Below are 25,443 nucleotides of genomic sequence, written 5' to 3'. Positions count from 1 at the left end.
AGATGTTAGTGAGGACGACTTTGCAGAGTTGAATGGGCAGGGTGTTCCTTTGTCATTTCTGATGCCTAGGTCGATGCCCGATGGTCCATCCGATTTTATTCTTATTTGACTTTTCTGTAGCGGTTTGATACAACTGAGTAGCTTGCCCAACCATTTTAGAGGGCAGTTAAGAGTCAATCGAAGAAGGATCACTGACCCGAAACATTAACTCTGCTTCTCTCTCCACAGATGCTGCCAGACCTGCTGAGTATTTCCAGCATTTCTTGTTTTTATTTCAGATTTCCAGCATCCGCAGTATTTTGCTTTTATTATATAAGAGTCATTGTTGTGGATCTGGAGTCACATGCAGGCCAGACCAGGTACAGAAAGCAGATTTCCTCCCCTGAAGGACCTTAGTGAACTCGATGGCTTTTTACAACAATCCAGCAGTTTCATGATTATTATTAATGAGACCAGCATCTTATTTCATTTAATAATTAATTGAATATAAATTCCCCAACTGCCGCGGTGGGATTTGAACTCGTATCTCTGGAGCATTAGTCCAGGCCTCTGGATTACTAGTCCAGTAATATTACCCCTGTACTACCATCACTGGAGGCATGCTATCCACCTTGAGCTCATCCAAAACTCGCTGTCCATATTCTCACACCTTGTACCAAGTCCTGCTCAACAACCACCACCACTACTTGCATTCATATATCACCTTTAACAGAGCAAAGCATCCCAAGGCACTTCAAAGGAGCATTGTCAATCAAAATTTAATACTAAGCCACGAAAGGAGATATCCAGGGAGGCAATCAAAAAAACTTGATCAAAAGAGCATCTTCAAGGAGAAGAGAGTAGAGCAGCGAATCACCCATCACCCCTGTGCTCGTTGAACTACTTTGGCTCCCAATTTATCAATGCCTCAATTTTAAAATTGTCATCCTCATGTTCAAATACCGCCAAGGCCTTGGCCCTCCCTAGCTCTGTAACCTCATCCAGACCTACAACATTAAAGAACCGTGTTTCTCCAATTCTGGCCTCTGGTACATTCCCCAATTTCTTCAGCCCACCATTAGCAACTATGCCTTTCGGCATCTAAGGCCCTAAGCTCTGAAATTCCTGCCCTAAACCTCTCCACCCCTCCATAAAAGATACAACATAGTGGCCATCATTGAGATCTGGTTGCAAGGTCAGAGATGAATATTCCAAGTTGTACAAGATCTTTGGAAAGGACAGAGAAATTGAACTAAAATAGCAATATTGAAAAAAACAGTATTACAGCATTAGAAAGAGTGGATAACAGTAGGTGTGAGCAGGCAGTAAAAACTTTCTGGGTAGAATTGAGGAATAGATGGAAGACTTAGGTGGGAGATAACTACAGACCTCCTGATGGCAGTGATGAAGTAAAGGGATGCACAAATATGGAGATCAAAGAAGCTTGTGGCAAAAGAAAAGTGGTTATAATAGGAGACTTTAATATTCACAAACTGGGGAAAGCAGAAAGGCTCAACTCCCAAAACCAACAAACTAAAACTAAATCAAGAGAAGGAATATATTAGATTTAATAAGTAACACAAGGGTAATGGAGAAAATAAGACTGGAAACTGACAATCTCCAGCACCTGGTGGTATTAAAATATATATGAGGGAATTGGAGATGTTTAGTCAGAATTTTCAGAAGTTCGCTAGATTTGGGAATTGTGCCTTTGGATTGAAAATTGAAAATGCCACTCCATTATTAAAGGAAGTAGAGAGGGAACAACTAGAAAACCAAGGCCCAGTTAACATCAGTTGTGGGGAAGTTACTAGAATCTATCAAGGACAGAGAGAGACTGAGTACCAGCTGATCAAAGACAGTTTAGTTTAGAAATACAGCACTGAAACAGGCCCTTCGGCCCACCGAGTCTGTGCCGACCATCAACCACCCATTTATACTAATCCTACACTAATTCCATATTCCTACCACATCGCCACCTGTCCCTATATTTCCCTACCACCTACCTATACTAGGGGCAATTGCTAATGGCCAATTTACCTATCAACCTGCAAGTCTTTTGGCTTGTGGGAGGAAACCGGAGCACCCGCAGGAAACCCACGCAGACACAGGGAGAACTTGCAAACTCCACACAGGCAGTACCCAGAATTGAACCCGGGTCGCTGGTGCTGTGAGGCTGCGGTGCTAACCACTGCGCCACCCAGTCAACATGGATTTGCGAACAATTGGACATGTCTGACTAAACTAGTTGAATTTTTTTGAGGTGGTGACTAACAGTAGGGTGTAAGATAGAGGATTTGGGTCATTTAAATGCAGTGAACTTTGACCCTTTGAGAGACTTTTTTTGAAATAAGACCTCAAGTAAAAAAGTGAGTACTACTAGAGTGTTTTTTTAAAATTCGTGTAATTTAGAATGTACTGGCAGTGGTTGGAGTAGAACAAGGCCCCTAGTGTAATTAGTTTTTTTTAAAGGGAGTAACTAATTAATCTAAAGGTAAGTCATGGCAGGAGAGCTAGCACCCATGATATGCTCCTCATGCGCTATGTGGGAATTCAGGGATGCTTCCAGTGTCCCTGACGACCATGTGTGCAGGAAGTGCATCTAGCTGCAGTTACTGGCTACCCGCATTACGGAGCTGGAGCTGCAGGTGGATTCACTGTACAGCATCCGCGATGCTGAGGACGTCGTGGATAGCACGTTTAGCGAGGTGGTCACACCGCACAGGCAGAAAAGGGATGGGTGACCACCAGGCGGAGTAGTAGCCGCAGGGAGGTAATGCGGAAGTCCCCTGTGGTCATCCCCCTCTCAAACAGATATACCACTTTGGATACTGTTGTGGGGGGATGGCCTCCCAGGGGAAAGCAGAAACAGCCAAGTTTGTGGCACCACTGATGGCTCTGCTGTACAGCAGGGAAGGAAAAGGAGTGGAAGAGCTATAGTGATAGGGGATTCTATTCTACGTGTTTCTGTGGCTGCAAATGTGACTCCAGGATGGTATGTTGCCTCTCTGGTGCTATGTCAAGGATGTCATGGAGCGGCTGCAGAACATTCTGAAGGGGGAGGGTAAACAGTCAGCGGTCGTAGTACACATTGGTACCAACGGCATAGGTAAAAAGAGGGATGAGGTCCTGCAACAAGAATTTAGGGAGCGAGGTAGCAGATTAAAAAGCAGGACCTCAAAAGGTTGTAATTTCTGGATTACTCCCAGTGCCACGTGCTAATGAATATAGGAATAGGAGGATAGAGCAGATGAATGCGTGACTGAAGAGATGGTGCAGGAGGGAGGGCTTTAATTTCCTGGATCACTGGGTCTGTTTCTGGCAAAGGTGGCACCTGTACAAGTTGGACGGGTTGCACCTGAACCGGAACGGGACCAACATCCTTGCTGGGAGGTTTGCTCGTGCTGTTGGGTGGGGTGGGGGGGGGGGGGTTGAACTAATTTGGCAGGGGAATGGGATAGAGTGGAGGTACAGTAGGGGGTGATGCTCAGTCAAATATAGAAGAGAAACTGAGTCAGTCTGGAAGACAGAGCAAATATAGACCTGTTAAGACACAAGGGAAAAATGCAAGGCTAGATTGCATCTATTTTAATACTAGTAAGACAGATGAATTGAAGGTATTGATTAGCACATGGGATTATGATATTGTTGTGAGCACAGAGACATGGTTGAGGGAGGGGCAGGACTGGCAGCTCAATATTCCAGGGTATTGAATCTTCAGGCGTGACAGGGGAGGGGATAAATGAGGTGGCATTGCACTGTTAATCAAGGAATCAATTACTGCAGTAAGGAGGGATAATATCTTAGAAGGTTTCTCAAATGAGGCCATATGGGTAGAACATAAAAACAAAAAGGGGGTAATCACTTGGCTGGGAGTGTATTACAGGCCTCCAAACAGTCAGGGAGAGATAGAGCAGCAGATATGTAGGCAAATCTCAGAGAGGCGTAAAAATAATAGGGTAATAATAGCAAGGGATTTCAACTTCTCTAATATCAACCGGGATAGTCTTAGTGTAAAAGGCTTAAAGGGGGCGGAATTCTTAAAATGCATACAGGAGAGCTTTTTGAGCCAGTACGTAGAAAGTCCTACAAGAGTAGGGGCACTACTGGACCTAATCCTAGGGAATGAAGCTGAACAACAGGTAGAAGTGTCAGTGGGGGAGCATTTCGGGGATAGTGACCACAACTCTAAGATTTAAGGTAGTTATGCAAAAGGACAAAGACGGGCCGGAAATAAAGGAACTGAACCGGGGGAAGGCCGATTTCAATATGACAAAACAGGATCTGGCCAGAGTGGACTGGCAGCAGCTACTTGTAGGAAAGTCTACATCAGACCAGTGGGAGTCAAAGAGGAAATACTGATGGTTCAGAGCCAACATGTACCCGTTAAGGTGACGGGTAGGACCAACAGGTCCAAGGAACCTTGGATGTCAAGGGATATAGAGGATTGGATAAGGAAAAAAAAGGAGGCTTATGGCAGATTCGGAGCGCTGAAAACAGCGGAGGCACTAGAGGAGTATAGAAAGTGTGGGGGGGGGGGGGTACTAAAAAAAGTAATTAGGAGAGTGAAGAGGGGACATGAAAAAACACTGGCGGGCAAGATAAATGAAAATCCCAAGGCATTTTATAAGTGTATTAAGGGCAAGAGGATAACCAGGGAAAGAGGGGGGCCCATTAGGGACCAAAGTGGCAATGTGTGGAGCCGGAGAACATAGGTGAGGTTTTAAATGATTACTTTGCATCTGTGTTCACTATGGAGAAGAATGATGTAGCTGTAGAGATCAGGGAGGGGGATTGTGATATACTTGAACATATTAGCATTGAAAGGGAGGTGTACTTGTCCATAGATCACTGAAGGAAGCGGCACTGGTAAATAAGGTGCATTGAAAGCATATGGGATACTTGCCTTTATCAGCCGAGGCATAGAATATAAGAGCAGGGAGGTTATGATGGAGCTGTATAAAACGCTAATTAGGCCACAGCTGGAGTACTGCGTACAGTTCTGGGCACCACACCATAGGAAGGATGTGATTGCACTGAGAGGGTGCAGAGGAGATTCACCAGGATGTTGCCTGGGCTGAAGCATTTCAGCTATGAAGAGAGATTGAAATGGCTAGAGTTGTTTTCCTTAGAACAGAGAAGACTGAGGGGGGACATGATTGAGGTATACAAAATTATGATGGGCATTGATAGGTTAGATATGAAGAAACTTTTTCCCTTAGCGGAGGGATCAATAACCAGGGGGCATAGATTTAAGGTAAGGGGCAGGAGGTTTAGAGTGGATTTGAGGGAAAAAAAAATTTCACCCAGATTTTGGAATCTGGAACGCACTGCCTGAAGAGGTGGTAGAGGCAGGTACCCTCGTAACATTTAATAAGTATTTAGATGAGCACTTGAAACGCCATAGCATATAAGGCTACGGGCTAAGTGCTGGAAGATGGGATTAGAATAGTTAGGTGCTTGATGGCTGGCACGGACATGATGGGCCGAAGGGCCTGTTTCTGTGCAGTATAACTCTATGACCCAAATTCACAACAATTGCTTATTTTTAATGGGAACAGGACATTGGGAAATGGCCAGAACTGTAACAATTGTAAATATCACCTCCAGACCAAAAACAGATGGCTCGAAGTGAATAACCAAAAACAAACATCGATAAAAATAAGGATGAAGGAATTCAGTGATGTGGAGAGACAAGAGAAGTTGGGAATTGTTCTCCTTAAAGCATAGGAGATTATAGGGAGATGTAACAGAGGTGTTCACAATTCTGAGGTGCTTTGATTGAGTAGGTAGGAAGAAACTAATTCTAATGGCAGGAGGGTCTGTAACCAGAGGAAATAGATTTAAAATAACTGGCAAAGAAGCCAAAGGAAATAAAGAGAGAAATTTCTTTACTCTGTGAGTTGTTATAATCTGGAATGCACTGCCTGAAAGGTGACAATAGACTCAATAGGAACCTTCGAAAGGGAATTGGATATATATGTATATTGATAGAAAGTGCAAGTCTATGGGGAAAGAGCATTGGAGTGGAACTAACTGGTAGCTCTTGAGAGTTGGCAGGCATGATGGGCTTCCTTCTATGTTTTATGATACAAGGACTTTAGAGTGTTACAAAAGGTTTAATTTTTGTACTAAAATCTTGGACTTCTGTGTGTTTTAAAATAAACCGAAAAGAAAGGATTTTCAGTAGACTTGGGCACCTGAAAATAGTTGGAATGTCTGTAAGATTTTGAAAGGAAGTTCAACACAAAAGCTAAACTTTATGGGTGCTTTGAAAGGAAGTTGAACTTGTACAAGGACAGGAAAGCAGGCAATTTCAAGGAAACCACAGGGGTTTGGCCTTCCTCAGAGCAGTTTTTTTGAATGGCAAGAGACAATTGTGCCTGGACATGTGACCATATTCAGGAAAGCTTTTTTCACTTTGGACCCTTTAAAAAGCCAGTGAGTTGGACAAAGAGCCAGGCATTTGAAATCTTTGCTTTGGCCTGCCTGCAGCAAGAGAGGAAGACCCAGAAAAGTGTTAAGTCTCTCTGTAAAGGAATCCTACGTTTCTTGAGAAGAAACCCTGCATCCAGTGTGGTTCCTGCTGCCTGCTGTATTCTAAGAAATCCTGAAATCTGAAGAATTCTGCTGCTGCTAGACTATGCAGACCTGTTGCTACACCCCTGATGGAAGACCTATATGACACCTGCTGCAGTTAAATTTTTGTGAACGCCTACCCATCCCAGACTGTTCATCAACCTTGCCCGGAAAGACTGCAAGTGTCATCCGACTATTCGACTCTGGGACACCTCACCACACCAATAACATCCAACCAGAACATGATAAACTCAATCATTTTTATTATTCCTTCTATTTCTAAGAAACAGCTATAAATCAAAATCCTTTTCCCCTGGCTAAGTGTTTTTTTTAATCTATATGTGTGTGTACGCATGAGGGTTAAGGAATTAAGGAGTGTTTCATATATATAGATTTATCTCGTTAGTAGTTAAGAATTATTTCTTTTCTAATAAATAGTTAATGTTGCTGTTGTTTAAAGAGACCTGATTTGGTGTCCTTTATTCTGGGAAATAGAGTGTCTAATTTGGCCATTCTTTGGTAGGTGAAAAACTTTCTTGTTATGCTGTGACCTGTGGAGTAGTGGGACTGAATTAACAATGCATTACGCCCACCTTGGTCGTAACAAGTGGGAGACTTCAATCATCCTAATGTAAACTGGAAAAATCCAACCATTTTAGTGTCAGAGTTGGTAAATTGAACAGATGTTTGCTCTCTGGCCCAGTGCATCAAGGAAGCCATGAAATGCAATTCTCATTTTACTCTGTTATTTATTAATGACACAGAAAACATACACAAAATGAAAAGTCATAGAACCCCCATGAACAATGAACAAAGAATGATCAAGAGTCAGAAATAACAAAGACCAGGAGCAGGATTTTCGTTTGGGGGGGGGACCCCAATACCAGGAACAATGTGGGTCCTGACCCCACAATAGGAGCAGTAACCCGACAGCAATTTTTGCAGGATTGGCCAATTAGTGGCCTGAGGGTGTGCTCACTTTTCAATTAAGAGTGCCAGGTGAGCTCTCAAAGCTGGAGCGCCAACAGGAGGCCCTCTAGCACTGAATGAGCTGCAGCCTGCCTTTGCAGGTAAGGGAGAGAGAGGGAAAGTGCTTCCATCTTGAGGGGAACCCCCTCCACAGGGCAGCCTGTGGCCACAGCTGTAACCAAGTATGGCGGCTGTGGGGGGAGCTCAAAGTGATCTTGGAGCACTGGCCCCCAAGTCTGGTGCCCGGAGGCTGCTTCCAGGCATCTACCATGTTCCCGATGCTGCCAGGGGCCCGCGGGTCAACTGAGAAATTCCTCTGATCAATGACCTTAACTGACCTTTTATTTGGGTTAACAAGCTACCCACCCAATAGCGAGTGGGTAACCGTTCCGTGCCCAAACCAGCCTCCAGGAAACTGGCCAGGAGTCTGGACCGTGGCAGGGAACCAAATTCTGCGCCTGTCTGCCTCCATTCCCACCCCCATAATCAGCACCAAAATCCTACCCTTGGAGTCAGACAAATTATTTTGATAGTCTAAATTAAATGAAATAAGGGAACAACTAAAGGAAAAAGATTGGGCAAAGTTGTTCAATGATATAATTAAAATGCCTTTAAGGATAATCATGCTGAGCATACAGGATAAATACATACCAAAAATCACCAAGCTCAGACCAATCTCAAAAAGCTTAAAGTTTTTATACCTGAGAAGGGAGTCATCCAATAGGTGATATTGTAGAGATATACAAGATTACCAAAAGAATGAAAAGGTAAATGCAGAATATTAAGTTAAATTATGAGCATAAAACATGGGACATAGGTTCAAATTAGTAAAAGGTTAAGTTAGAGCTGATATGAAGAAATTCTTCTTCACACAAACAGTGATCAACATATGGAATGGACCCCCAGATAGAGTAAAGGAAGCAAAAAATAAACAACTGGATGCAGCAATAAGGCAGAACTGTATGTTTTTCTGGATAGACGGATGAAGATAGACTGAATAGTCTTCATCATCCATTATTGTGATCGTGAAGTAGCACCAAGAAAAGGTGAAACAAAGCAGAAAAGGCTTCAAGCCTTGATAACTTGCATCCCAGAATGAAGAAAGTCAAAGTAAAAAAAAAACAGCCTCATCACAATCTTCCAGACATCCTCAGGTGTGGAACTAATGTCAATGGATTGGAGAGTTGCCAGTTTGGCACCACTGTGCAAAAATGGAGAAAGGAGTAAGGCCAGTAACTATAGACCAGTCAGCCTAACAATGGGGACTAGTTAGAGTGTGGCTAGGGTTTATACTTAGGACCATTGCTGTTTCTAATTTACATCAGTGAACTGGATGCAGATTTGCAGACAGAAGCAAACGAGGAGGAATTATGTACCCAAAACTATACATGACAAGTCAAAGGTAGTCCTGATCAAACTGTACAACGCTCTGCTCAGAATATATCCAGTATTGTCCAGTTCAAGTACTGGAAGCAGTGCAAAGAAGAGCCACAAGGGTGACCCCCAGGTTTTAGATAAATGCCTCTTTTGGAGGTCATCATGGATAAGATCAGGAAAGCAGAGAGGTACTGTTCTCCAGCACCCACTGGGGCATCTCCAGGGTGTCTATCCAGCAGGGCCATAAAGTAGTGGCTGAGATGGCCAGCAGCATCACCTTCAGGAACGGAGTTCAATATAGGAAGAGGTTAAATGACCTCACAAGGGAAGCAATGGCGAGTACAGACCTTCATGTCTCCACTTCTCTCAAGACGTTTGTTTTACATTAGTTCTTGGGATGTCAGCATCTTTGGCAAGGCCAGCATTTATTGCCCATCCCGAACTACCCTCGAAAGTGAGTGGCTTACTCGGCCATTTCAGAGGTCATTGGCCATGGTGGGATTTGAACTCATGTCTCCAGAGCACTAGTCCGAGCCTCTGGATTAGTCCAGTAGTTTTACCACTATGCTACCATCCCCATGTCCTACTATTCTCAACAAAGCTTCTCCCCTTCATTACATCCTTCAGCATACAATCACAATACCTTTCTTCCTCATTCCAAACACACTCATTTCTTCAATAATAATAAAAACTAAAAGTGCTGGAAACACTCAGCATGTCTGGCAGCATCTGTGGACAGAGAAGCAGAGTTAACAGTTCAGGTTTGTAACCTTTCATCAGTACACCGATTAATGATAGCTGAACAAGTGAAGTTTGTTTTTATTATGGGGCTTTGGAATTGTATGCTATTATCCAATCAATCACCAATCAATGGCCTTGACTATAATATGAATATATTGCGGGTAAATTTCCACGCAATGAGCTGAACTGCTTTCACAGCAATGGAAATTGATTTGCACTTATCAGTGATCTGAATAGGTATCTGAAGAGAGAAATGATGTGCAGATTGCAAGCTGAGTGTGGAGATTCGAGTTTGGTGAGTGGGAATTGTAAGTGTTGTTATCTTTACAAAAGTCTGGTCTGCAGTTAGTATTTAACTGGGATTTACCCTCTCGATAAAGTAGGGTTAAGAAAGTGAAGTAGCGTTAGGAGTCTTACAGTCTTAGGCAGGGATTAACAGGCTCTACTGCAGAGTAGCTGATTAGTTAAGCAGCTGACCGGTTAAATCTGGTTGTTGCAGTTTCAGCTTCAAAATACAGAGGTCTGGGTGCAGCCTGTAAACAGAGTGCAGATTACAAGCTGAGTGTAGAGATTCGAGTTTGGTGAGTGGGGAGTTCAGTAAAGGGGGAGGAGGTGCTCCATTTTTCTACTTTTTTAACCCTCCAGTATTTGGTTCCTGCTTCAGTGCAGTGGAAAATGCTGTTTGGTAAGTACCTGGTAAGCTATTTTATTTTATTTTATTTAGAGATACAGCACTGAAACAGGCCCTTCGGCCCACTGAGTCTGTGCCGACCATCAACCACCCATTTATACTAATCCTACATTAATCCCATATTCTTACCGCATCCCCACAATTCCCCTACCACCTACCTACACTAGGGGCAATTTATAATGGCCAATTTACCTATCAACCTGCAAGTCTTTGGCTGTGGGAGGAAACCGGAGCGCCCGGCGAAAACCCACGCAGTCACAGGGAGAACTTGCAAACTCCACATAGGCAGTACCCAGAATTGAACCCGGTCGCTGGAGCTGTGAAGCTGCGGTGCTAACCACTGCGTCACTGTGCTGCCCTATTCTACTTGTAATAAATAGTGTGTAAAGTGCAGGGCAGCTCTGCCGAGTGGAATGTACAGCCTGTGGCATGTGGGAAGTCATGGACGCACATATATCCTAGACAAACACATCTGCAGGAAGCGTCACCAGCTGCAGAAGCTTGAGCTCCGGGTTTCGGAACTCGAGCTGGCAGCTGCAGTCACTGTTGTGCATCTGCGAGGCGGAGGACGCCATGGATATCACGCTTATGGAGGTGGTTACACCACAGGTTAGGAGTGTGAAGGCAGATAGGGAATGGGTGACTGCCAGGCAGTCTAAGAGAACCAGGCAGATGGTGCAGGAATCCCCCTGATATGATTTCACTCACTAATCAGTTCTCCATTTTGGATACTGGTGAGGGTGACGGTTCCTCGGAGGGGTGCAGTCAGAGCCAAGTTTGTGGCACCACAGGTGGTTCAGCTGCACATGAGGGGAGTAAGAAAAGTGGAAGAGCAGTAGTGATAGGGGATTGATAGTTAGGGGAAGTAGTTAGGTGCATTTCTGCAGCACTAAGTGTGACTCCAGGATGATGTATTGCCTCCCTGGTGCCAGGGTCAAGGATGTCACGGAGAAGTTACAGAACGTTCTTCTGGGGGAGGCTGAACAGCCCGAAATCGTGGTCCACATTGGTACCAACAGCATAGGTAAAAATGGGGATGAGGTTCTGAAAGCATATTTTAGGGAGCTAGGAAAGAGATTAAAAAGCAGGACCTCAAAAGCAGTAATCTCAGGATTACTCCCAGTCCAACGTGCAAGTGAGCATCGGAATAGGGGAAATGAGTGCTTGAACACGTGCCTGGAGGAGAACTGGTGTAGGAGGGAGGGCATCAAATTTCTGAGACATTGGGACAGGTTCTGGGACAGGTAGGCCCTGTACAAGATGGACGGGTTGCATCTTAGCATGACTGGGATGAATATCCTCGCAGGAAGATTTGATGGTGCTGTTGGGGAGGATGTAAACTAAATTGTCAGGGGGATGGGAACCTGAGAGGGGGCTCAGATTGGAGGGAAGCAAAACTGGTAACTTGTCGAGGGTGTGGGAACCAGGAACAAGTATTAGAGAGGAATACCAAGGTGCACAGAATACTGGGGGAGATAGACAGCACAAGAGTAGGGAACAGTACGCTATTAGGTGGGGTCAGAGTAAGGGAAAAAGTAATAAAGTCTGAATCAGGGTTAATGTGCATGTATGTGAATGCACGGAAAGTGGCTAATAAGACTGGTGAGGTACAGGTGCAGATTGCCATGTGGAAATCTGATGTTGTGGCTATAAACAGAGACCTGGCTCAAAGAAGGGCAGGACTTGGCATTAAATATTCCTGGTGTCATGAAGACCCCCGCCTGCCAAGAATGAGGCATATTACTTTCATCATATGAACATTAATTTTTAAACTGCTGCTGGAGTGAAGAAATAACTTGTTTAGAGAGATCACCAGACATTTGGCTGGAGGACATTTGCATACTTGGAGAAACAAAGCAACTACTCCCTGGTCCAACTAACCAAATGGATTTTGATGACCAGACATTGAAGGTGTAAGGAAGCTCACAATCCAGTGTCTGCTAAGATGGAGAATCCACAAATGCAGGAGTGGTTAAACCAGCCAGTCACATGGTTAACCTGCTGGCCCAAGCTTTTTGAACTAGACACAGGACAGTTTGAAAACAGACTGCAGATTGCAACTGAACCTGGAACAAGACAGCCTCTCTCCTGGCTGGCTCTCTCTTGCTTTCTCACAAACCTCCGGACCCAGTGAAGTCACTTAAACTTCATGAGAGAAAAGACTCCTACATTGAAACAAGTTAAAGCGTGCTCTGGGCCCCAACGAGCAGCAAAACTTACCGGCAACTAAAGACTCCACATTGAACTCAAAAGACTGTAAATACACCCAGCTATTATCTCAAATTTTTCCCCTTTACTCTTTCTACTTTTTCTGTCTCTATCTGCGTGTGTGTTTATCACGTATGCATGCTAGTGTGGTTGCGTCACGCATTCATAGTCGTTAACTGGATTAGAGTTTAAGGTTAATAAACTTCCGCCTTTCTTGTTGAAATCTAAGAAAATCTGTCTAATTGATTTTGTTGTCTTACGATTGGAAAGCGGAGAACAAGGATTTGCTGAAGGGGGAGTAAAAACATGATGTTTTTGAAATTAAACCCTGTTATGGTTAAACCAGGCAAAGGCTGAGGGAATCCCTGGTCTTAACACTGGATACAAGGTGTTCAGGAAAGATAGGAAAGGGAAAAAAGGGAGAGGGGTGGCAGTATTGATTAAGGAGAGCATTGCAGTGCTTGAGAAAAAGGATAACCCAGAGGGCCGAGGACAGAATCAATATGGCTAGAGCTAAGGAACGATAACGGTGTAGTTACATTGCTCAGTGTTGTCTATAGGCCACCAGCTAGTGGGAAGGACGTGGAGGAGCAAATTTGTAAGGAAATTACAGAGAGGTACAAAAATTATAGGGTAGATATAATGGGGGACTTTAATTATCGCAACATAGACTGGGATAATAGTAGTCTAAAGAGCAGTGAGGAACAAGAGTCCCTCGAGTGTGTTCAGGAAAATTTTCTACAGCAGTATGTTGCTAGCCCAACGAGGAAGGAGGCACTGCTGGAACTGGTTCTTGGGAATGAGGTGGGCCAAATGGATCAAGTATCAGTAGGAAAGCATTTAGGGGACAGTGATCATTGTATCATAAGTTTTAGACTGACTATGGAAAAGGACAAAGAGCAATCCAGGGGAAGAATACTTAACTGGGGGAAGGCCAACTTTAATGGTGTAAGAATGGAGCTGGGGTAAATAAACTGGAGTCAAAAGTTGGCAGGAAAACCAGTAGATGAACAATGGGCTACCTTCAAAGACAAGATAGTTTGGGCACAGTCAGATATGTTTGCTCAAAGGGGAAAAGTACAGTAAACAAATCCAGAGCTCCCTGGATGACAAAAGAGATAGAGATTAAGATAAAGAAGAACAAGTGTGCTTATGACAGATGGCAGGTGGAAAATACTATTGAGAACCAGGCTGACTATAGAAGCTCCAGAGGGGAAGTGAAAAAACAAATAAGAGACAGCCTGAAAAGAGACTGGCAGCTAGTATTAAAGGAAATCCCAAGGTTTTCTATAGGCATATAAATAGTAAAAGGGTGGTAAGAGGAGGAGTGGGGCCAATTAGGGACCAGAAAGGGGATTTACATATGGATGCAGAGAGCATAGCTGAGGTATGAAATGAATACTTTGCATCTGTCTTTGCCAAGGAAGAAGATGCAATCCAGGCACTGTTGAAAGAGAAGGTACATCAGTCACTCAAGGGGTTTAAAACTGATAGAAGAGGAAGTAGTAGATAGGCTGTTTGTACTTAAAGTGGATAAGGAACTAGGGCCAGATGAGATGCATCCAAGGATATTGAGGGAAGTGAAGGTGGAAATCGCAGAGGCACTGGCCATAATTTTTCAATCTTCCTTAGAGTCAGGGGTGGTGTCAGAGGACTGGAGAACTGGAAACGTTACACTCTTGTAAAGCAACTACAAGCCAGTAAGTTTAACTTCAGTGGTGGGAAAACTTCTAGAAAAATAATTCGAGACAAAAACCAACAGTCACATGGACAAATACGAGTTAATTAAGGAAAGCCAGCATGGATTTCTTCAGGGAAAATCATGTTTAACTAACTTGCTGGAGTTTTTTGAGGAGGTAACAGAGAGGGTTGATGAGGGCAATGCTGGTGCACATGGACTTTCAAAAGCCATTTGATACAGTGCCACACAACAGACCTGTGAGCAAACTTGTAGCTCATGGAATAAAAGGGACAGTAACGACATGGATACAAAATTGGCTGAGTGACAGAAAACAAAGAGTAGTAGTTAATGGATGTTTTTAGGGCTGGAGGAAGGTTTGTAGTGGAGTCCCCCAGGGATCAGTGTTGGGATCCCTTGCTTTTCCTGATATATATTAATAACCTAGATCTTGGTGTACAGGGCACAATTTCAAAGTTTTCAGATGATACGAAACTTGGAAGCATTGTGAACTGTGAGGAGGATAGTGTAGAACTTCAAAAGGATATAGACAAGTTGGCGGAATGGGCAGACAGGTGGTAGATGAAGTTCAATGCAGGGAAATGTGATGTGATTCATTTTGGTAGGAAGAACATGGAGAGACAATGTAGAATAAAGGGCACAATTCTCTGCAGGAGCAGAGGGACATAGGTATATATGTGCATAAGTCATTGAAGGTGGCAGGACAGGTTGAGAGAGCGGTTAATAAAGGATACAATGTCCTGGGCTTTATTAATAGGGGCAAAGAGTACAAGAGCAAGGAAGTTATGTTGAACTTGTATAAGACACTAGTTCGGCCGCAGCTGGAGTACTGCATCTAATTCTGGGCGCCGCACTTGAGGATAGGAGTGAGGGCGTTGGAGAGAGTACAGAAAAGATTCACGAGAATGGTTCCAGGGATGAGGAATTTCAGTTATGAAGATAGATTGGAGAAGTTAGGTCTGTTTTCCTTGGAGAAGAGAAGGCTGAGACGTGATTTGATAGAAGTATTTAAAATCATGAGCGGTCTGTACAGAGTAAATAGAGAGAAACTGTTCCCACTCGTGAAAGGATCGAGAACAACAGGGCACAGATTTAAAGTATTTGGTAAGAGAAGCAAAAGTGACATGAGGAAAAGCTTTTTCAAGCAGCAAGTGGTTAAGGTCTGGAATGCGCTGCGTGAGAATGTGGTGGAGGTCGGTTCAACTGAAGCATTCAAAAGGAAATTAGACAGTTATATGAAAAGGAAGTATGTGCAGGGTTACGGGGAGAAGGCAGGGGAATGGAACAGAGGAAGTTGCTCTTTCACAGAGCAAGTGTGGACATGATGGGCCGAATGGCCTCATTCTACACTTTAACAATTCCGTGATTCTCTGATTATAAATAATGCAGAAGAGTCCTGAGTCAGCTCATTTGCATATCCAGTGAAGACGTCATTCCACATGACAGTTCTGGCTAAACAATGCAGTAGCAGACTGGGGACATGCAGGTAAGGAAGGAGCAGTACTTGGCTCACCCACTTGACTAAATTAACTTTGTTGCACATTTCATCCATCTTTTTCGAATACTTTTGAAGAATGTCTACTACAGCAGCAGCTCACATACGCAGCTAAACAAGGCAGAAGGCATGGCATGCAGGCACAAAGATACCACAACATCAAAGTCTGACCACCAAGCTCTCTTTGAGGAATTTGATATTAGTAGGTACTGAATTCTGGGTATCTGTGGCAGCAAACCTTGCACGAATCAATTTCTGTACCACCTGGACATACTGGTACTCAGTACAAAATAGCGCATCTATAGCACTGCAGACTAGCACTGCAAGTTGTTCAATTACTTCACCAGAGCAAGTACAATAACATCCTGGACCCACTCCTTTTTCGTCCTTGCCGACCTTGGGTATCAAGCACACTCTTCAGCTTCCAATGGGAACATTTGTGCAACTAACTCTCCAGAAAGCACTCTGGTTAATGAGGTTCTAACTTCAGATCCTGCACTATGACTATCCATTTCCCTCAGCAGTAATTACTTAGATGCATAATGCTAAAACCCCTTTCTCTATTTTAACAAGCTGATATCCCCAGATCTCTTACTTCAACTCTCCCATGCAACTTGGCACATATTCCTTAACTGCTATCCTTCCACTTATTTATTCTCTGTTGCAGGACAAATGATCACACAATGGTCACGAGGACAGTCCACCTGATTGGGCATTCCAACGTTTAAACACCTCTTGCCCTATAGAGAGAAGGCAAAGAGGTCATGGGATAATACTCTGCTATTGTGATGGAAGGTGGTAAGGTTGGGATATACTGCTGGTTGGAAATTAATTGAAAACCTACACTGTCGTCTCAGCTTTACAATGAAGGTCCAGACACAAGCTTCCACCCTTTTCTCTGTACCCTTAGTTCCAATGGGGAGATGCTCACCCATTTTTAGCTTCTACCCTTCTTTCTTGCAGATCTACTACAGCAAACAGGAAGAATGAGGAGGAAGATAGTGGTGAAGGGGAAGAACAACATGTATAGAACTATATGAGCCTTGTGAACCAAGATGATGATGATGAGGTAGAAGACAAGGAAGATAAAAATGAAGAGACAGAAGGATATAAAGTCACACTTCAGCCCACTCATGACTTTGTGTAGAGCCCTCTTGTCCCAGGTTCCTCTGATCTAATGCCCCCAATCAGCCACTGTCGTTTGTTTCTTCACTCCGATGCACCTGGTCACATACTTTCATACATGAGGGAATTGGATAGTGTTAGTGAAGGTGTGACACTGGATACAAGTAAAGAGAGAACTGGAGAATTGTTTAAGTCCATGTGTGATCTGTTGCTTGAATTATATGTACTTATGTACTAATGATTTGGAATATTATTGAGTGAGGGGTCAGCAGGTGGAGTGTGCCACTTCAAGTCAATGGTGATCAGGGATCACACTTTACTGGCTAATTTTTTTTTAACCAACCTACAATGAATAATGGGGATTTAACACGAATTCCATATTTCTCACCAACCACAATCATCTGGGGTTGCAGAAAGAGGAAACTAAACTCTGAAAACTATGTCAAACAAGTTCTGTGCAGATCACCCAGTCATGGGCTAGAGAAAGAGTGGAAAAGAACAATAATGAGACAAGGGATGAGGGAATAAAATCTTGCCCTGAGATAATTGAAGGTCCAGTGAATAGTTTAGTAGTAACTCATATCCACAGGAGTCTGTGCAATAATGTTAGATATGTAATTATCCCGGCGATATTTAAATTGGTCAGCAATCCGATGCCAAAAGACTTGTGTAACTGCATCTACGAGATATTTTACAGCAAAATGGTACAACAAATTAATAAGATAACTAAAGAACCTATACACCTGTCAGGTCAAGTGGCCAAAATTTGCTTTAAACCCTATAAAATGACTCAATGCCCACTTAATCCCCATAAGAACTCCTAATGTAACCCAAGTACAAGTGAATATTGCCATACAAGAGGCCCTAGAAGACATGGTAAAATTTGGACACCTGATTCCACCCCTATCTTTAGCTTAAGGTCCATCATTAAAAGAAGTAGTACTTCCCCAAAACACCTAGTTAAGATGCAACAAGATAACATTTGAATTGAAAATGCAATAAACAAATTAGGAGATACCTCACAGTGGTAAGAAGTAGGTTACAACACCAGCCAACATCCCTGGGCAAGAAGGGCCTCAGTGGTACTGGTAATTGCTTAGTGCATCTTTCTTCTTTAAAGCAAAGAAAGCCTGTTTGTACTCATTTCTTTGCCTTATAATTGGAAAGTTGTGAACAAGGATTCACAAAGGGGGAGATCAAAACACAGTGTGTTTAAAATAAAAACCCAGTTACAATAAGACCAGGTGAAGACAGTAACAGGCTCCTAGACACCTTTCTCACCTGGTCATAACAGTATTTCAGCGAGTATCGTAATTAGGCAAGGTTAATGAAAAGCCCAACATACTTTTGTAGTATGATTATTTGTTTTAAGTATCTATCCATTTGCTCTCCCACTATTGATGGTCCTGATAGCCCTGATCACAATGACGTGTTATTTGAGGTGTCTGATGTGCCGACTGAACCATCGAACCTATAACCTGAAACTGGCATGATTGATAGAAGGTTGAAAGTGAGGTCGAATCAAATTTCTCCCTCTCAAGGTGGGAAATCTGTTAAAAATTAGCAATATGCTAGTATATTTTATGTATATAATCAGCTTTAAATAGGTAAAGGAATGGGATAGTGCTGTAAGTTTCATTTTACTGGAAACTGATTAAGGTTTAGTTTCTCTAGAAACAAACAATGGAATGGTTATTCTTAGGTAATGACAGCTGTAGCTAGCCCAAAAAGGAAACATGGTCATGTAAATGAGCCGCTGCACTAAATAGCGCAGCGGCTCACATCTCGCACGTGCGCCATGCCATTTTTGAAGCTTTCCGCCGATCTGGAAAAATTCAGCCCAGTATCTTATTGGGTATTTTTAATAAAGGAAACCTTTATGGGGCAATACGGTCTGTCAATAATCCATCCAGGTGCATCCCTGCAAAAGAGTATAAAGTCAGAGTTTTGGGAGGCCTCAGTGCAGTAGACAGTGGAGAGAAATTCCAAATGGTAAATGGGCTAACACTCTTGGTTAGTATGAGAAGTCGTGAAGATGTGAGGCACCGAGAAGAAAAGAGAAAGAAGAAAGAAAGCTGTTCGCACATGCCAGCCATCCTGCCCAACCTGGACCGATACTCGCTACTTGTCACAGTCGTAGATGTTTGCCGTGTAACTAGTATGTTATATCCTGTCTTAAACTCTGATTAAACCATATTGGTTACAGTTGATTCTTAAATTATAAATTATACAAACATAAAATTGTGCTTAAATTACGATAAATTGAAAGAATTAAAATTATTACACTTCTATCTCAGTAATTTGCCTTTCGCTGCCCGTTCTCTACCCATCTGTTGTTGAAACCCTCATCCTACTTTTGTTACCTACAGACAAACTTGAGAACTCTTGCTCCAACCCTGGCCTGTTCTGCATCCCTGACTTCCTTTGCCTCCATTAGTAGGCATGCTTTCAACTGTCTAGGTCCTAAGCTCTGGAATTTCCTCCCTTTATCTCTCTCTCTCTCCTCTTTAAGACACTCTGAAAACTTCTCTCTCTAAGCAAGCCTTTGATCACTTGTCTTAACATTTCCTCGTTGAGCTTTGTCAATTTTTGCCTGATTATGTTCCTGTGAAGCACCTTGGGCCATTTTACTCGATTAAAGGCACAGCATAAATACTCGTGTGTTCTGTGAAAGCATGCAACGCAACATGGATGCCATCGATTTCATCCTCGACCTTCAGCGCTCTCTCACTGCTGCCTTGTCATATCAATGGGGATGAATTCACTAGTCCTCCTGTGAAGTGCACCAGTGACCTAATGAATACATATCCATATTACCATCTGTAACTGTCTGAAATGGAACACTGCCGTTAATGTTGTGTGCAATACTCAACAACTTGTCAGTATATAGTGCCTTTAATGTAGCAAAATGTCCCAAGGTGTTTCACAGGAGTGTTATCACACAAAATTTGGCACTAAGCCACATATGGAGATATTAGGGCAAATGGCCAAAAGCTTGGTCAAATAGGTTTCAAAGAGTATCTTAAAGGAGGAAAGAGGTAGAGAGGTGGAGAAGTTTAGGGAATGAATTCCAGAACTTAGGGCCTTAGCAGCTGAAGGCATAGCTGCCAATGTTGGAGCGATTAAAGTTGGAAATGATCACAGACCAGTATTGGAGTAGTACAAATATCTCAGAGGGTTGGAGAAGACTACAGAGTGAGGGAGGGGTGAGACCATGGAGGAATTTGAAAATAAAAGATGAGAATTTGAAAATCAAAGCATTGCTTAACCAGGAGCCAATTATAGGTCAGCAAGCATAGAGGTGATGGGGGAACAGGACTTAGTGAAAGTCAGGATACGGGCAGCAGAGTTTTGGATGACCTCAAGTTTAGAGGATAGAACATGGGAGACGAGCCAGGAGTGCCTTCATAGGTAGATGAGCATAGCTGTAAGTTCTCTTTCAGTAGGCGACAGAACTGCCCTATTGCCTCTTTGATAAAAACACATTTTCTTATACACATCTTCTTAGCAATGCCCTCATATGATTGGTGTTGGCTGTATATTCTTTGGGGAGATACTAGCTGGTAGAATGCACCTCCTCAATCACTGCCCGACTGTGTGTTCCATCCCTTGTTTCTCCCCTTCCTAAGTAATGGTATACAAGTGATGGAAATGCCATCAATGTACAAGAGAAGTCCTCACTACAGATGGGGAGGGACAGTGGGCGGGGGTAAGTGGTTTGGGTGAAAATTACTAGTGGTCTGACCCTCAGAAGCAGGTCCAGCCGTGTAGGTAGAATGGAAAAAGAAAACACACACAAAAGTAGTCTTTCCCAGCTACAGAAGTTGCTACTGAAACTGTCCAGACTCTTCAGGCTTGTAAGTTCATTTCTACTAGTCTCAGCAACAGCTGCACTTTATGATTCTCAGTCTAAGTTACTGAATGCATTGTGAGTATAAAAGCAGCAAACTGAGTGGCAGTGCCACTGCCCCCTATTGTAATACGTAAATGACAACACTCAAGAGCTCGGCGAGCAGATTGTAGGAAGGACCACATTTATGGTGGAAAACTGATGGGAACTGCTGACCAATTTTTCTGCCGCAAAAAACCTATTAGGCACAATTATGCACTGAAAATATGCTGAAACAGCAGGGAAATTCAGCCCCATTACATTTAAACTTGATTGCCACTCTATACCACTCAACACACATCTTTACTGCTAAAGTTTTAAAAAGAATTGTTGGAGATATCTTAAAGGCCATGCTCTATTAGTTAAAATGTATAGACTTACACATTAATGTCATGTTTGGAGAGTTTCAAATTCTTACTCCGTTTCTCTAAACGCTTTGCTTCAGCTATTCGTTCCTTTTTTGTTGGTACCCTTTAAACAAGAAATTTCTATTAGACATGTACAAAAGACAACTTATATATTTTTGTTTAATGCCAGTGTACCAGTACTATTGTAATGACAACACAGAGGCATATAATCCACCCCAGGGTTTTGGTCTTATTTTACAATGCAAAGCACAGAATGTTCTATGCAGAAATCAATTTGAGGGCTTCTTTTGTTACAGATGTCATTAAATGCGCCTTTGGATTTTGGGCACATTTTTTCCAACATGATACTTCTTTGTGAAAAACTACAGTAATGTTACCAAGATATTCCACGCTTATTTGGTTAAAAATAACTCATCTATGGTTTTATTTGATAACATACCTGTGGGACACTTTGGAATGTTTTACTACATCAAAGGCATGATATAAATGCAATTGTTGTAGTTTTGCATGCAGTTAACAGAGGCACAAAAACAGCAAAAACAAATACCACATGATATAGAAGTAAATCTAAGCAGAAACAAATCTCCACCCTTCAATAATTATTGTTTAAACTGTTCGTTGTGACAAAAATGTTTACCTATAAGGGTAAGGTAAAACAAATAATGTTTAAAAAGTTATATTTCTTGTTACTGTAAGTCCAAAGTACGGAAAGTCCTCATCAGGGAACTTCTCTTCGCTGACGATGCTGCTTTAACATCTCACACTGAAGAGTGCCTGCAGAGTCTCATCGACAGGTTTGCGGCTGCCTGCAATGAATTTGGCCTAACCATCAGCCTCAAGAAAACGAACATCATGGGGCAGGACGTCAGAAATGCTCCATCCATCAATATTGGCAACCACGCTCTGGAAGTGGTTCAAGAGTTCACCTACCTAGGCTCAACTACCACCAGTAACCTGTCTCTAGATGCAGAAATCAACAAGCGCCTGGGAAAGGCTTCCACTGCTATGTCCAAACTAGCCAAGAGAGTGTGGGAAAATGGCGCACTGACACGGAACACAAAAGTCCGTGTGTATCAAGCCTGTGTCCTCAGTACCTTGCTCTATGGCAGCGAGGCCTGGACAACATATGTCAGTCAAGAGCGACGTCTCAATTCATTCCATCTTCACTGCCTCCGGAGAATACTTGGCATCAGGTGGCAGGACCGTATCTCCAACACAGAAGTCCTCGAGGCAACCAACATCCCCAGCTTATACACACTACTGAGTCAGCGGCGCTTGAGATGGCTTGGCCATGTGAGCCGCATGGAAGATGGCAGGATCCCCAAAGACACATTGTACAGCGAGCTCGCCACTGGTATCAGACCCACCGGCCGTCCATGTCTCCGCTTTAAAGACGTCTGCAAACGCGACATGAAGTCCTGTGATATTGATCACAAGTCGTGGGAGTTGCCAGTTGCCAGCGTTTGCCAGAGCTGGCGGGCAGCCATAAAGGTGGGGCTAAAGTGTGGCGAGTTGAAGAGACTTAGCAGTTGGCAGGAAAAAAGACAAAAGCGCAAGGGGAGAGCCAACTGTGTAACAGCCCCGACAAACAAATTTTTCTGCAGCACCTGTGAAAAAGCCTGTCACTCTAAAATTGGCCTTTATAGCCACTCCAGGCGCTGCTCCACATACCACTGACCACCTCCAGGCGCTTACCCATTGTCTCTCGAGATAAGGAGGCCAAAGAAGAATTAAATTACTTTCAATGTTACTAAACAAAGATTTTTACAGGTCAATGTGGGTCAGCGTGAAAATGCAGTTGGAGCGATATAACTGGCCTCAGCACTGCTGGGCTTGCCAAGGAGAAAAATGGTCCTGAAATATGCAAAGTTGGAGCAACACGTTTTTACTTGCAGTTAAATGCCCTTGACATCCATTCCAGCATTTGATTAGCTTTGTTGACAACAACTTCATATGAAATTGAAAACTTACAATATTAATCACATCAAAATCTTTTCACCATTGCTAAAGAACATCCTTTCATGTTTCTTGTCTCACTATATATTACCTTGTATAGACCTTCCTTAATGTCCATCCACCATTCCTTAGTGAACCTGATCAATCGGTGAATTTCTCTTTATATATCTTTCTTATACTTGTTACCCAGAAATATTTATTATCACCTGAAGAATTTTACAATGTAAAAAGAACTACTTGTACTTAAATTTGATAAGTGCCCTTCCCAAGAATGGATGGGAAATGGTCATCGTGCTGAAGACACACGATAGGAGAGAGGATCAAAATCGTCCTTAATTTGTCCTGGGGTCTCATTGGAATAATTCCACCAAGCAACAAGTGTCAATTAGGCAACTTAACACAGCTTGCTTGCCAAGCCCGTTTTGGTCTGCAAGTTAGGTCAGGAAGGGATGGGGTCTGCAGCAGTATGCACAAAGAGCACTCAAGGAGAGTCAAGTCAAGGGAACCCTGGATGTCAAGGGATATAGAGGATTGGATTAGGAAAAAAAAAGGAGGCTTATGGCAGATTCAGAGTGCTGAAAACATCGGCGGCACTATAAGAGTATAGAAAGGGAGTACTTAAAACAGTAATTAGGAGAGCGAAGAAGGGGCATGAAAAATCACTGGCGGACAAGATAAAAGAAAATCACAAGGTGTTTTATAAATATGCTAAGGGCAAGAGGATAACCAGGGAAAAAGTGGGGTCCAATAGGGATCAAAGAGGCAATCTGTGTGTGGAGCCGGAGCACATGGGTAAGGTTTTAAATGATTACTTTTCATCTGTGTTCACTATGGAGAGGGACGATGTAGGTGTAGTGATCAGGGAGGGGGATTGTGATATACTTGATCATATTAGCATTGAAAAGGAGGAAGTATTAGCTGTATTAGCGGGCTGAAAGGTGGATAAATCCCCAGGCCCAGATGAGATGTATTCCAGACTATGTGAGGCAAGGGAGGAGATAGCAGGGGCTCTGACACAAACTTTCAAATCCTCTCTGGCCACAGGAGGGGTACCAGAGGACTGGAGGATAGCAAATGTGGTACCTTTATTCAAAAGGGTATTTATTTATTTATTTAGAGATACAGCACTGAAACAAGCCCTTCGGCCCACCGACTCTGTGCCGACCAACAACCACCCATTTATACTAACCCTACAGTAATCCCATATTCCCTACCACCTACCAACACTAGGGGCAATTTACAATGGCCAATTTACCTATCACCTGCAAGTCTTTGGCTGTGGGAGGAAACCGGAGCACCCGGCAAAAACCCACGTGGTCACAGGGAGAACTTGCAAACTCCACACAGGCAGTACCCAGAATTGAACCCGGGTCCCTGGAGCTGTGAGGCTGCGGTGCTAACCACTGCGCCACTGTGCCACCCATGTGGGTAGCAGGGATAAACCAGGTAATTATAAGCCTGTGAGTCTAACAGCACTGGTAGGGAAATTATTGGAAAACATTCTGAGAGACAGGATTAATCTCCAATCGGAGAGGCAGGGATTAATCAGGGATAGTCAGCATGGCTTTGTCAGGGGGAAGATTGCATCTAACAAATTTGATTGAATTTTTCAAGACGGTGACTAGATGTGATGAGGGTAAAGCAGTTGATGTAGTCTACATGGACTTCAGTAGGGCTTTTGATAAGGTCCCCCATGGGAGACTGATTAAGAAGGTAAGAGCCCATGGGATCCAGGGTAATTTGGCAAAGTGGATCCAAAATTGGCTCAGTGGCAGGAGGCAGAGGGTGATGGTCGAGGGTTATTTTTGCGAATGGAGGCCTGTGACCAGCAGGGTACCGCAGGGATCGATGCTGGGACCCTTGCTGTTTGTAGTATACATTAATGATTTAGACGTGAATATAGTAGGTATGATCAGTAAGTTCGCAGACGACACAAAATTGGTGTTTTCGTAAATAGTGAGGAGGAAAGCCTTAGATTACAGGACGATATAGATGGGCTGGTAAGATGGGCAAAGCAGTGGCAGATGGAGTTTAATCCGAAGAGGTGTGAGGCGATGCACTTTGGGAGGACTAACAAGGCAAGGAAATATACAATGGATGGTAGGAACCTAGGGAGTACAGAGGGTCAGAGGGACCTTGGGGTGCTTGTCCGTGGATCACTGAAGGCAGCAGCACAGGTAGATAAGGTGGTTAGGAAGGCATACGGGATATTTTCCTTTATTAGCCGAGGCAGAGAATATAAGAGCAGGGAGGTTATGTTAGAGCTGTATAAAACGCTAGTTAGGCCACAGCTGGAGTACTGTGTACAGTTCTGGTCACCACACTATAGAAAGGATGTGATTGCACTGGAGAGGGTGCAGAGGAGAT

General features: G+C 43.3%; 1 protein-coding gene across 5 annotated transcripts in view; it reads right to left on the bottom strand.

Annotated features, from left to right (window-relative positions):
* The window catches only part of ttc29 (tetratricopeptide repeat domain 29), a 541,923-nt gene that overhangs the window by 493,111 nt on the left and 23,369 nt on the right, over positions 1–25,443 (bottom strand). For all 5 annotated transcript variants that reach the window (XM_068020184.1, XM_068020194.1, XM_068020175.1 and 2 more), the window contains exon 3: positions 21,134–21,223. In XM_068020184.1, the coding sequence (XP_067876285.1) occupies positions 21,134–21,223 (90 nt within the window). The remainder of the gene's footprint in view (positions 1–21,133; positions 21,224–25,443) is intronic.

Source organism: Heterodontus francisci, chromosome 1 (genome assembly GCF_036365525.1).
Source record: "Heterodontus francisci isolate sHetFra1 chromosome 1, sHetFra1.hap1, whole genome shotgun sequence".
NCBI classification, from domain to species: Eukaryota; Metazoa; Chordata; class Chondrichthyes; order Heterodontiformes; family Heterodontidae; genus Heterodontus; species Heterodontus francisci.
The sequence above is the reverse complement of the archived record's forward strand: the minus strand, read 5'-3'. Positions and strand labels throughout refer to the sequence as shown.